Consider the following 14,429-nt stretch of genomic DNA (forward strand, 5'->3'; position numbering starts at 1 on the left):
TTGTTAGCGGGGAGGGCACATATGCGGTGAGCTAGCGACCCCTACTGGGATCAAGTTGCAAGCTCCTTTTTTATAACTTCTATCCACTTGCTGTTGTTTTTACAACTGAGAGATTAGGATGTTTTTATGTAGAGAGCTAGGGTGATATTATAGGGCATTTTTGGCAGAGAATTATTTAAAAAAAAATACTCCAAAAAATGGGACTTAGCTTGGGATGGGATAAATCTTGGTTATGTATGTAAAGTGAGTGAATGTTTTTGCTTGGGAATATCTCAATTTGCAATTTAATTTTCTTTTCTTGGACTGTGCAATACCGCTGTTTTTCTGTACAATGACTTGGGGGGGGGAATTTACTAATGTGCTGTTTTGCAAAGCCAACCATTTTTGGGGGCAATTTAATGTGGGGTCTGGAAATTGCCAGATTTGGAACCACACACGAAAGAGCATGTTATAAAACCACACAATCGGATATCGCTGTTTCAGCTTTTTCTTCCAAATGGCAATTATACAAATTTGTCTAATCTAAGTCAAGCTATCCAGTCCTCCAGTTCCAGACATAGGTGCTGATTTATGTTTTTGCTGGTGGGTGCTCAAAAATATAGAATGGCTTCATGGAGAAGGGGTGTGGCCACAAAATAATACCAATTTTTATTAAGGAGCACAGTTGTCTCTAATATTCAAATTACAGCAACAGAGTTCCACATACATAAATGCCCCCACAGTGCAGGTACATAAATGCCCCCACAATGCAGGTACATAAATGCCCCCACAGTGCAGGTACTCCACGGACAGAATACACTCTTCCTGGCATACTGTTTCCCAGGTGGCGGGTCCGGCAATGTGGGTGCTGCAGCCGCAAATTATCAAGTACATATGCCGGGCCAGCAGCGGGACACGGGCCCGTGGGTGCTCATCCATTTCTGTGGGTGCTCGGGCCCTTGAGCACCCACAGAATCGGCACCTATGGTTCCAGCGGCAGATCATGTTTTGTGGATGTCTTTAAAAATGCAAATGGTGAGTTAATTTATTTTGCTGGGTCAGTAATATTATCCCACCTACTTCCACAAACCTTGACCTGTTAAGAATCGCACAAATCACACAATTCTGTTCTATTTGTTTTTGTTTTGTCCTATAAAAGAAATAGATAAAAGGAAGCCATTATCTATAAAAAAAAAAAATCCTTCTACTTCCGGTCCAGTTCAACTCCACATGGGCTGGTCTTTTGGGGCAGCAAAAATACTTGTGTCTCTCACCTAGAAAGGCCTGGCCCAGTACATAATCATGGAGGGTAGTCGGGTAAATTTTCAACTAGTACCTACACTTGTAATTACATCTATCTTGTGCTCTTCTATTTATTTATTTTTAATGCCTCCATCTGGTAATATAATAAAAATAGTCACTTAATGACAAAAAAAAATTAAATTAGTTCCCCATTTAAAAAAAATTAATATAGAATCTTCTTTCCATCTCAGCCCATTGTAATACAATCAGAATCTTGCAAAACAAAACAAAAATACCTATTGAATGCATAGACAAGCAATCGGGAGTGGGACTTATACCACTCAGCCAATCGGATAACCTGTTATATCGGATATATGCAATTGGCTGTCTGGCTACCAGAATCTTGTCCACAAAGGTGTTGTGTTTTTTTTTTTTATATATATAAAGGACATCGCTCATTGGAGAGCAGAACTAATGTATGCTATCAGAGGAAGGGGCACTACTTTAATTATATTTGAACAGATGCCACAAAATTAATTTAATTCTAAAATAGGGCTCATTAAAATTGTTAATCCTGCATCTGCCGACTATACGGCACTGGACTGGAAGGACTGTATTTGGAAAAGCCAGATGTTTACTATCCGACTTCACCAATGTTTTTAGCTTGATTTGGTTGAGTGTTTTTCAAACCTCTACACACTGCCGATGCTTTCACTTCTAACCCTCCAAGTCTGCTAAATCTAAAACCTGAAAGTTGTACCTGTGGTGGTTTGCAAAATGCCCCCGAAAAATCGGATTAGTAAATTTACCCCCTGTTGCATACTAATGTTAAATAAAATGCTTAAGGGGAGATGTACCAAGCCTCTGAGGGTGATAAACTGTCATATTACAGGGTATATTAAAAAAAAAAAAAAAAAAAAATGACTGGAGTTTACTGGTAGTTTATCTCTCTTCACTTTATCACACTCTAAGGCTTAGAACATCTGCCCCACTATGCGTTGTATTAGAAATGTCGCATCTGGAAATACAGTTAATGTTGGTTTTCCCACAGTGCTTGCTAATGAAGATGATCTCTTGGAACCAAGGTTCCCTGGCCAAAGGAAGAAGACTTCAAATGCACACCAGCATGAAAAACCACTGGTGTTTGGACAGAGCTATGGTGGAGGTGGTAAAATAAACTTTGAACCCCGCTACCCAACTAGGAAACCTGAAGAGAACCAGAAATTTACCAGAGAACAGGTTTTGGCTCCAGAAAGAGTAGCAAATGTTGAGTCTCCTTACTATGACCATGAAAATAAGACAATGGCAGAGTCTCAATATGACGATGACTATACAATGTCTGTAGCAACATGGAGACGACCATTTATCTTGGAAAACAAAGAAACTATTGGTGACCCTGAGCAACAAAAAACATCTAGAGATGCAGTGCAAAAAGTACCCAAAGTTGATGTCAGGGAGGAACACAGGCTATCAAATACATATCCAGAAAATGAGGTCAATTCAAAATATTTCCCTGGAGAGAACAAAAGAGAAGCTAAGTACGAGTCTCTCTTACTCAAAAATACACGCAATGCTAATGATAGGCCAGCTGGGCCAACTTTAAAGTCGGCCAACTTTAAAGTAATGTCTTTGAACGAGAGGATGAATGAATTGCCAAGGCAACAGATGTCCGACCCTGAGCAATTCCAAAGCTTAAAGCATTTCTGGAATGTAGAAGAGAGAAATTTGCAGAGAGCAGATGTTGGTACATCGCCAAATAAACGCCCCACAGACAACTTAATCAGGAACAAGCCCACCAAAGCTGATCTCAAGCAAAGAAACTCCAAAGAGATCCTAGCAGATGACATCATACTCCCTAACACATTTGACAGCCTTTCTGAGGAGGAACAAAACTCTCAGAAAGTAGCCTCCTGGTTAGCTCAAACCCCCACAGTTTATGGAGTCGATCAAGTGGATCACAGCAAAGAAAAGTTTGATCCTAGTGAAGAAGTGACTGAAAATGTAAAGATCTCATCAGCCAATAAAAACAACACTGAGCATTTTGCTACTACACGTCAGAAGCTCCAAATTGAAGCTTTGGAATCTCCCAGGATTACAGAGCCAGAAAAGTTGCGGAACAAGGAAATTTCTGCGGTTTCCCTGAATTCCATGGAAAATACATCTCCTGCTGTCAATATTAATCCTACAGATAGAAGTTTTTTTGAACAAGTTCTAAAAAGAAGTAAAATGCCTTCTGCTGGGAAAGTAACAGAACCTATAGTTTGGGACATACCAGCGATGCGTAATGTACAGTCTGAGCACAATGTAGGAGAACCAGTTGAAGAAACTATCACCAAAACCGTGGCACCAGCAAAGGCGGAAAGTGCATTCAATATCAGTTTTGAGAAACTCCAGGCAGAATATGCCATGCCTCATGAATACCAAACAGGAGAACCAAGTCTGCCCAATAGAGACCTATCTGAGGAAGATGCAAATGAGCCTGAAGAGTTCATCCAGAAGTCAACTGCCCCCAAACATCAGGACGAAAAGGAGTTTATTTTGTCTCTAAATAAGCTAGAAATTGAAGCCTCTGAACCACCTTTCCTTCCCGCTAAAAATCAGGATGACCTTCCTGATGATGAAGAAATCACACTGAACAACGTAAGTCCTGTTAAGTCCGCTTATAAAATTGGTTTTGAGCGCATAAGCTCAAATGAAGGTAATGGCCAGTTCAATTCCCCGATAGAACACCAAACAGATGAATCCAATCTGCCTAATATAGACCTATCTGAGGAAGATGCAAATGAACCAGAGGAGGTCATCAAGAAGTCTACTGTCCCCAAAAGTTCAGACCAACAGGAGTTTATTTTGTCTCTGAATAAGCTAGAAATGGAAGCATCTAAACCACCTCTCCTTCCCACAGAAAATCAGGACCTTCATGATGAAGAAATCGCACTAAACTCCATAAGCCCTGTTAAGTCATCTTATAAAATTGGTTTTGAGCACATTGGCTCAACTGAAGATAATGGCCAGTTCAAGTCACCCATAGAACAGTCTTTAACCTATCAAGCTCCAAGGTACTTTCCACCCGGCAATGACAATATTGCCGAAGTGCCAAATGAGGTTGAAGAAACTATAGAAAACACCAAAGTGACAAATGTTGAAAGTGACCTCAGTTCTGCACTAAAGAAACTAGAACTTGAAGCACAATCCATCAATGAAATAGTGGAGCAAAAGCCAAACATTAAACCAACTTTGCAGGCCAACAAGCCTACAGAACAAAACATTTATATTAAATCTTCTACAGATCTGTCTCCTACAGAGGAGGAACCACCTCATCTGCAGTTGCCATATTCAAACAGAGCTGTAACATCTGTAGCAGAAGTTGAGGAGTCTCCAATGAAGGGCTCTTACAAGGAACCAATACCTGTATTTCAAATAGAACTGCCAAAACACAATGTTAACACTCCGAAAAACCTACAACTGGAACAAGAGGAAACCATAGAGAGGACCATTGTTGAAACCCAAGAAAATAGTGACTTTCAAAATCAGTTAAAGCGTCTGCAAGACGAAGCAGACACGGTTTCAGAAGACCCGGAAGATGTATCAATCGGTGACACCGTTGTAGTTCCACAGTTTCCAAACAGAAAAATAATTTCTAAAACAGTATTCCCTAGCATTGAATCAATACCTAGGTATAGTTATGACCCACACGATGCTGAGAAAACAAATGAGGTTGCAATGAACAAGTCTTCTCCATGGAGTAACCAGAAGGATTCCAATGAACAAATGCCCCCGGTCTATTCTCGGGTTGAGGAGCTGCCAAAATATCCTGCTGATAAATCTGGCTTTTACCAAGGAAGTGCAAGAAATGCGCTATGTGAGAATTTTTATTTTTATTTTGTTCGGGTTATGTTTGGGATATCATTAAGTAGGGCGCTTAGATAAGGAACAAAACATTAATGGTTCGTTATAAGAAAATAGGAAATAGACACCATGCCACAGACTGTATTAATAATGATGATTATTATTATTATTATCATTCTCATCATCATCATCTTCTTATGCCCGCCAAATCTATGTAATACAGTACCTGGCAGTGTTTTCTTGTCAGTACTTAGGCTTTAAGTATTGAAAATAGTGTTCATCTCAAAAAAGCATATTTTTGTCCTCAAAAATAGATGTCCACCGTCTTCCATTTTCCTCTCCTACATTAGTGCACTCACCCTGGTTCTCATAGAACAGGGTATCTCGCACTGAAAATCCCTGTTTCAGCTTTGTAGAGATCTCGCTATTCAGTGTTTCACCCTAGAAAATCTGATGTCTTGGTGGCCCACTAGTGTAGTAGACAGTTGTCTCGCCCCCCTGCAAAAATCCTCAAGCGGCTGTTTCTACAGTTGTGTCTGAATATTTTAGACCAGTCAATCCGAGATATCTCAGTCTCTTGTTATTGGTTAGATCTGTTGGGGGGTATTCCTTAAGGAAAATGTATATAATTTTTTATTTGTATGTGTTTTTGCTGTTGTTGTTTGAAAGCTATAATCCCAAAATTTTGTTTCTACAGGTTGCTGCGCTATTTAATCAATGTTAGACCTTTTTTTTTTTTTTTAACCCAATAGCCATTAATTCTGGGATAGTGGCACCTAAAGTTTTTTCATTTTAAAACTTCTTTTAAATTATTTTCTGTGTTCTTGATTATATAATGAATATTTCCAATCTGGCGTATGCCAGTTTTTTGTTATAAAGAAAGGAAATTATTTGGCCGTTCTGCATTAGCCTAACTTTTATTGGTCAGTTTATTCACATTAACCTGTATAACTGTTGCTTGCACATTATTGTGTATAATTAAGCCAAGTAGTTCATTTGAATTTTAACACCTTATAACATATTACAGAATTACATAATATATAAACATAACCTATCTGGCATTTTAGTACGTATTTTAATTGTTGCTTATATTCTCTCTAATGATTTTTAGATGGCTTTCATGTTAGCTGTGTTTGTGGCATACATTAAACCTTTTATATTTGGCCCTTTAATATTGACACCAGAACTTTAGTAATATTTCTAATTTGCCACAGTACAAAACCGGTCTCTACTCCCCGTATTAATCATTGTTAAATATTTTTATATGCTGATTCATGTACACTTATACTGAACCTTGTTCCAGTTAATTTATTGCCACAACAAGGTAGTATTAGATATACATTGTTGTGTTCTTTTGTGTCTCCTTTTAATCACAGGTAATTTTAATTTCTTGGATTGCAACATGGGTTGGGGTCCTATACTATGTACGAGATTTACATGTTTTTTTTTTTTTATGTTTTTTTTTTTTTAACTACTGTGTGCTAACTTTACATAAATAACTACACTTACTAATTATTGTAGTATTGTATTCTATTCATTGATAAGCACAACTTGCTAACAATACAATTAATTGAGCTAGTTTAATATTAAAGCAAATCAATAACTTAATACAGATCCATTGGTCCTTATCACTGTCTCGAACACACTTTTTAAAGGGTATTCAGATGACTGACCATGTTATAGCCGAAACCCAAAGTTCGATATTGGCAAAGGTCGACAAATGGTCATAGGTTGCCATGAGTTTTTCAGGGTTTTTTTTTTTTCCAATTTTTGGAATATTTAATACTTACGCATCCACGTGTACTCCGATTTGGGAACATTAAAGTTCGGCAAGTGTAGCCTGGCCAGACAAGTGGTATACTAATTGGGTGTCCATGTTCTAAGGTATTGACCCTAACGGTGCATACACACTACTACTGTACAATTTTTTTTGACCAATTTGGTTGAAAGACATTTCCATTGAACCCAGTGTCCTGGATGAAAGATGTTGATGAAAGATATTGACGACAGACGAAAGATCTAGCTACACTTTATATATAGGCTCTTTTTGAAAGATATTCAAATTGAGCTGCATGCACAGTTGACCAACAATCTTGATGAACAACTGGCGGGTATACGCATCATCATTCCTCGTTTGTTTGTTGTCAGTATCTTTTGTCAACATCTTTCGTCCAGGACACTGGGTTCAAAGGAAATGTCTTTCAACCAAATTGGTCAAAAAAAATTGTACAGTGTGTATGCACCTTAACACCCCAAAAAATCTTGAGAAGCTCTTGTCGACCTAATGACTGTCTGCCTAGGCATTTTTGTAAGCTATACCTAACCCTTGATACCTACATAGCCCAGAGTTACCAGGAAGAGCCAGAGCAGTAGGAATGTTGACCTGAGGAAGGTGTACACGTTTACTATGAAAACACCCCCCCCCACCCCGTACACAATGAGAGGTCTGGGCCCAATGCACAGGCCTATGGTGGATTTTACACTTTTTAAATTTTATTTTTTTAGCTCCCACTATCAGCACACTACACATCACCCGCAGTTTCTGTTGTGCCCTTTTCCAAATTGCTGGGTTTTGAGTTTGGCATTTTTGGCGACAGTCACTGCTATATCATCTTCCGTCTACTCAATCTTAACCATTGCAAGCCAGGAACACAGAATAGGACTATACTTTGCTCACAATAATAACTTAATTTGATTTTGCTTTCTAGTTTAATGCTCAGCTGGCTCAAGTTTTTGTACAGGACCTATAGCGGTTTTTTTATTTATTTTTTATTTAACAAGACAGCGATTTTAAGCAGAAACCCTTCTTTTACATAATACTTCTAGAAAGGCATTTATTTCTTTTTTTATTTCAGATAAGATGCCAGAAAGTTCTACTGGAGTATCAAACTCTGAGCCAGGTAAGCCAGCTCTGGCAATTAGCCCAAGCGACTCCGCATCATCCAGCCATGATAAATATACATTTGAGGTTATGAAGGCGCAGGATGAATCCATAAGTAAAGTTCTAGATTGGTTTAGTCGAAGTTCTGACACTGGTGATGAACAGTCACCATCGGTAGGTTTGACCGAGGAAGCAAAAAATAGTCCACAACAAATACTTGTTGGTACAAGTGAAGATGAATCTGGAGCTGGTGTTGAGAATGTAGTAAGTGGTTGTTTAACAGCAGAGGAATCTGTGCTTCCTAAAATGGTTGAGGACCCTCATTCAAAATTAATAGGCAACATTGAGAATATCGGTACTGATCAATCAACTATACCGAATGCTGAATTTATGATGCCAGTCACCCCAAAGGAAGAGGACTCCATTCCACTTAAACAGGTCGATTCTCATTCAAAGGCTGAAGATCTCTTGGAATTTGGAAAGAGTGGGGGTGGCTGTGGAAAGATTAGTAGCCACGTTGGCAATGATGCTTTTGTGGGAAAAGATCTACAGATGGAAAAAAAGCCAGATGTGTTTGAAAACCGCGATGAGGGTATAAATGTTGAACTGGAAGCCAGCACGTTAAAGTCTCAAATACTTGTTCAGGCCGAGGCAGGAGAAACTCCAATTGATAGTAAGGATGAAATGCAGAAAGAGGTTGAGGTAACTTTATCAGGACCTACTATTTTAGAACCAAATTATCCTCTCCAAAATTCTGAAAATCAGGAGTTAGAACAACTTAACATTCCACAAAAGAAAGTCTCTGATATTAAACAATTCTGGGAAGGGGAAAAGCCATCTCCGCCTGTAACAAAAAATGTAGTCTTAAAGCGTACTTTTAGTACAAATGAACAGCCAATTATTCCAAATAGCAGTTCTTTTGACAGTGATGATCAGGATGGTTCAAGCATTGTGACTTTTAAAAAAGTTATGTTGGAAGAGGACGATGGCCCGTTATCCCCTATCGAGCAACTGAAATCATTCTGGGAAAATGAGAAAAGTAAAGAAGTGGTAAAAGGTCATCCAGGTGGATCATCAATGAAGAACCGAAGCTTGGAGGATGAAAACATTTCCTCTGTAGCAGATCCCAGACCAGACTTTAGGACGAGGCCCACGTTTAATTTTTATTCTGAAAACAAACTGTTCACAGGTCCGGAGGGCAATGCTCCCCAGAGAAGCATTTCACTTGGGCAGAAAACAAATGAATTTGGAAATGACCATCAAAAACCTTTCAACTTCCAAAGCTTAAGAAGCTTCTGGAGTGTGGATGGTACTTCAAAGGGTATCAACCCACGAATTCAAGCATTGTCCGGAACCTCAAATAGGCAGTTTAAGTCCAGTCCTGATATAAGAAGCAAGGATTCATTAATAGCAAAAATTAAAACTAAGCTAGCTTCAAAAAGTTTAGAGGACATTCGAGACGATACGACCGATAGTTCTCAGTTTGAATTATATGACCCTATACATGACAGTAAAGATAAAGTATCTATCCCTAATCAATTTAATGTTGAAGGAATTAATACGACAGATCCAAATGAATCATTGCAAGAAACTAAAATAAATGCTCTAAATGAAGAGGTGTCAGTAGATAGGTCCCCTTCTGTAGAATGTGAATTTGGGAATGCTACTCCTGGTTTGCCTTTTAGTACTTCTAGCACACCATTAGAAATAAAGCAAGATACACCTGTTCCTACACAGGCAGTGGACATTTTAAATGATGAAGAAAAATCTAACACTAGCAGTGAAGATGATAGAGAAGAGTTTACTAAAGAGCCTGATCTGGTTACTTCACTACCACCCAAAAACCTAAAAGACCTAGATCCTAGTTTGGAAGAAAAAAGTGTTGAAATTCCAGAAGCTATAGAAAATCCTTTGATCGATCCAAACCTAAATAAATTCAACAATAGATATTCTAGACCCGACGAATGCAATGGAACTGAAATTACACCATGTAACCAGAATAGATGTGAGAGCAAGGTTCAAGAATCCAAACCTGAGGATGGTCTTAAAACTTATGGTGCAGCCTCTGATGAGATTCCATCCATAACTGATCAGGAAATGCCGTCTGAGCAGTTGACAGAGGTTTCAGAAGTTGTATTGAAATCCTTTGCCCCAGAAAGGGTTGAAGTTAAATTGAATTTACAAAAATTAAGTCAACTGGAGTGCCAAGATGAAGAAAATGGAGAGCATATGTATTCTAATGTAACAAATGATGGCATTCCACCCAAAATTCTTGTAAAACAGGGTGGGTTTGACAGTAGTCTGAAGTCGCCTGTAGATTCTGATGTATCTCAATATCCACCAAACTCTGCTGAGAAAGATCAATCAGAAAGTGTCTATGCTATATGGAAAGATAAGTCGTTTGATTCCAGTGAAGAACCTATTAATGAGAATGTCGAAGAAACTGTAGTTCCACCCAAAAAGAGTTTCAGTGACTTCGATAGAGGATTGCAAAATCTTTACAATGAATCTTTGGATGCACTTATTACCCCAAATAATAATCTGTCCAAGGATAAATTGATCGAGATACAGGAACCTGTCCAGCACATTGGTGAAGGCTTAACAGTCTCTTCCAATGAAAATGGCAGTCCATTTTCATTGCAAGTCCAAAGAAGTTTAAGTACAGATAAAAAATACACATCCTACAAGCCGATAATACTGAATATTTCATCAAAAAAGATAGATAACCTAAAATTGTCTTCAGTCGCACAACGTTCTGCTGATCTTCCACATGCTTCCATGCCTGGTCAATCAGTTGAGGAAAACCCGAGAAATGTATCCTTTGAATCCTCAAACCTACTTTCTGAAGAGCCTACGTCTGAACTAAATGTTTCTTTAGCCAAGGAAACAGAAGTTTCTGACCCATTGGCCAGATTAAATGATAACAATGGAAAGATTGCTCCACAAGTAGTGCAGAGTAAAAAAGAAATTGTAGAAAGAATTCAGAGTCCGATTATTCTATCCAGAACTCCGTTTTTTCACTTTGACGAGCGGCTGAAAAAGCTTTATGAGGAGGCATTGGATGTAAAGCCTACTCTTACGGACACCGAGGACATGGACAATGTAACACAGAAAATTCAAGGTGGGCAAGAATCAGGTGTTTGTTTATATACTAATGAACCAAAGACCACCATCTTTAAATCTTTTAACTCAACTTTGGATTCTCCTGAGACCATGCCAGCTGAACGAGAGGCTCCGGATATCTTGGTACAGGAAGTAGAAGAAACAATTGAGAAAGCTCATGCAGCAAAGAGAATTCCATCAATTGCTAAAAGCTTAGAAAAACTTCAGAAGGAGACCCTGGAGGAGGAGGAAGGAAGATTGGTAGGAAACGAGTCTCCTAATCACGTGACTGCAAGTGAGTCTCAGCCCAAACTGAATGAAGATGTTTTTGTAGTAAATAAGGTTTCAGCAATTCCTCCTAAGGAAACGTACGTTTCTGTCCAAGAAAAAATGGAGCCTGCTGAATTTGAGGAAATTCAGGAATCTACTTCAGAACCGCAGATGGCCTTCACATCCTTGAAACAGAGCACACCTGTGAAAGAAAAAAGCAGTTTTTTACGGAGGAGTACGCTGGAACTTTATCTCGAGGCACCATATAGAAGGGAAATGTCCAAAAGTATTGATTTTAATCGCTTCGGATATATTACTTCAGGAGTCGACGAAGAAAGATGTAGGTTTTTATTTTTTTTTCACCGTTTTTAAATGCTCACTGTATAATAATGTTATGTTATCTCTTGTCCACATCACAAAGTCCTTACTCAAATTTCTATGGAATTTAATGATTTTCTAGGAAATCTAACATTTTTATTTTACCGTTTTTCATATGTTCTATTGCAACTTTTGCTAAAAAAAAGCATCCCATTTACTATTTTCAGTGGCTTTCTTCTATGTTTTTTTAAGTAAAGCTTTAAATTTATCATGCCCATTGGATAGGACATAGAAGTGCTCTGCTCATAATTGTACCCATTGCGCTGAACAGAGTTGAACTATGTAGTATCAAAGGTCTTTTTAAAATCCAGGCCTTGACAAAAAAATAAGGAAAAAAGAGGACGTAATGATTTTATCAAAGGTTGCATGAGGGTGTGTACAATATCGTTGTAGTAGACATTCTCTATATATTTATGGAAATCTCATTTGTTGTAGTCTTTAGAAATAAGTGTTCGAACTGATTTGTCGCTGTGTTTAGAAGTGTATCAGGCCTGAATTCCTTTCGTAGCGCGCTCACCGGCTTTGTTTTATGACAGGTATGGAAGACTCAAACCCTGTTTTAAGGGCATTGAAAAGGAGCGCAACTAAATCTATACGGGAGGTTTCCCCCACAAGTACAAGTGAGGATGTAGCATGTGTGCTGTCATAAGGCCATACTAAACCAGCTAACATGCATTGTCTTAGCTCCACTAACAACTCCTGTAGCTGACCAGGCTTCTAGCGGGTTCTAGCGCCCAGTCTCCTGACGCTACCCATATTGATGGCACCAGAGACGTTTCGTTACGAGCCTTTATTACAAAACGTCAATTGTTTACTTGTTTGGGAGTCCATTAGGCTGCAGAGGCTGATGACTCTGGTCACATCAACTGGTACTCTCGCATGTTACAAAGTTATGTTTATACCTAAGCCTATGACATTTTCTCAGTTATTCTACTACACAAAACGGATAAATAACGACCAGTTCTGTAGTTATCTATATATTAGATTTGGTTTGACACCTGCCGAGGGGATTTCTCCGCTTAGGAGGGACCCACCCTTTTAATTTCTTTCACAACCAATAATAACTTGCACTCCCCTTTTTGTTACATTCATAGCCCCACCCACATTTATTACATCTTTGTTTACTTAAAAAAAAAAAAAAAAAGATAATTATTCTATAGGCTGGCACATCTCTGGGCGGATTGTCATCTGCCTTTTTATAATTCTGAATTTAGAATTTTAAGAATTTTTTTTTTTTTCCTGATTTTGTTAGAGAACTATGCACCGCATCTTTGAGCGCCATCCAAGCAAACGTTTGCTCTTCTATTCCTTTAGTGCCTAAGAGTAGTATGTGTAGTAATGGTAATTGAGAAAATGTCATAATTTTAAAATGCATGGCAACATATTTAAAATAAACATTACTTGGGTTTTTGTATTTTTTTTTTTATTCTTTTAAGTGTTTTTTTTTTCTATAAATAGGTTCATTTTAATGTGACCGTTCTGTATATTCAATGATGATAACATCCTTTTTATCTCCTTTGAAATATCGGCCCCTAAATTTTCTGGGAAATCAAAATTGTAACAGAGTTCTAAAGATTTTGCTAAATCTATTGGTTGCTAGGGGAAAAAATAATAATACTATACTTCAGTAAGGGGATGGGACATGGGGTCGAAATATATTGGGTTGACACACAGGAAATAGGTCAACACAAGAATTAGGATGACCGTGTCTAGGTCGACAGTCAAAAGGTCGAAATGTTTTTTTTTTTACATAGTCAACACGGACAACGTATCGGTGTACCACGTCCCCTCGTATGGCTCACTGCGTTCGCCATGCTTCAGGCACACTATTCTATTCTCCCTCCACATCCTAATGGATGGGGGGGGGGCATGAAATACCGCCTGTTGTCAACCTTTTTACCTAATGCTTGTGTTGACCGTCCAACCCTGTCAACTATGACCATGCCGACCTATTTCATGCATTGACCTCTAGTGGTGGACCCCAATGTATGTTGACCTTTAGCATGTTTAACCCAATGACCGGATACCCTTCTGTAAGTATTACGCCAACATACACATTAGGCAATATTGTTCACAATATCGCATAGAAAGGAGCTAGTGTGTACACTCCTGCGCATCGTTAACGTCCCCTTTTCCTCATCCAGCATGTCCGGACGAGGGAGGTCATCGTTAATGACAGCTGTGCTGCAGCGGCAGCTTGCCCATCACTCCCTCGGCCATCGCTCACCTCGGAGCTGGCATCGCCAAGTGTGTATGCACTTGCCAATGCTTGCCCCCTCAAAAGGTTACAATTTAAGCATGCAACTTAATCGGTCTCTCACCAGTTCAGTTTGTTGTGGTAGGAACAGAGAAAAGAGAGGTCAATGCTGAGGTCAATGTTCACTATATGGGGAGATGACCTGGGGGTCTATTCCTAAAGCAGTGAAAAGAGTGGAGAAGTTGCAACCAATCAGCTGCAACTTTAATCTTATAGAATTCACTTGATAAATGTTACTTCGAAGGTGATTGGTTAATGGTCAACGTCACCACCGGCTCACTTCACTCTTGCCGCTGCTTCAGAAAAGGCCACATGGTACATAAAAGAGCTTTGCTACAATAGGAAGGATTGGGTCAATTTGAGCATGCTATGTTTTACCGTATAGCCGCTCTGGTAAAACACCTATGTGCATTTCTGTGACTTCTCTAGTGATCACAGCTGGCTAAGATAAAGTGGATCAATATGGTGGACACA

General features: G+C 38.9%; 1 protein-coding gene across 15 annotated transcripts in view; it reads left to right on the plus strand.

Annotated features, from left to right (window-relative positions):
* The window catches only part of SYTL2 (synaptotagmin like 2), a 102,773-nt gene that overhangs the window by 68,798 nt on the left and 19,546 nt on the right, over positions 1 to 14,429 (plus strand). For 6 of the 15 annotated variants that reach the window (XM_083170285.1, XM_083170289.1, XM_083170288.1 and 3 more), the window contains 2 exons: positions 2,273 to 5,080; positions 7,923 to 11,660. In XM_083170285.1, the coding sequence (XP_083026411.1) occupies positions 2,273 to 5,080; positions 7,923 to 11,660 (6,546 nt within the window). Of the gene's footprint in view, positions 1 to 2,272; positions 5,081 to 7,922; positions 11,661 to 12,234; positions 12,319 to 14,429 lie in introns of all 15 variants that reach the window. The other 9 variants (XM_083170295.1, XM_083170293.1, XM_083170296.1 and 6 more) reach the window with 5 other exon arrangements.

This window comes from Crinia signifera, chromosome 2 (genome assembly GCF_055691185.1).
Source record: "Crinia signifera chromosome 2, ASM5569118v1, whole genome shotgun sequence".
Lineage (NCBI taxonomy): Eukaryota > Metazoa > Chordata > Amphibia > Anura > Myobatrachidae > Crinia > Crinia signifera.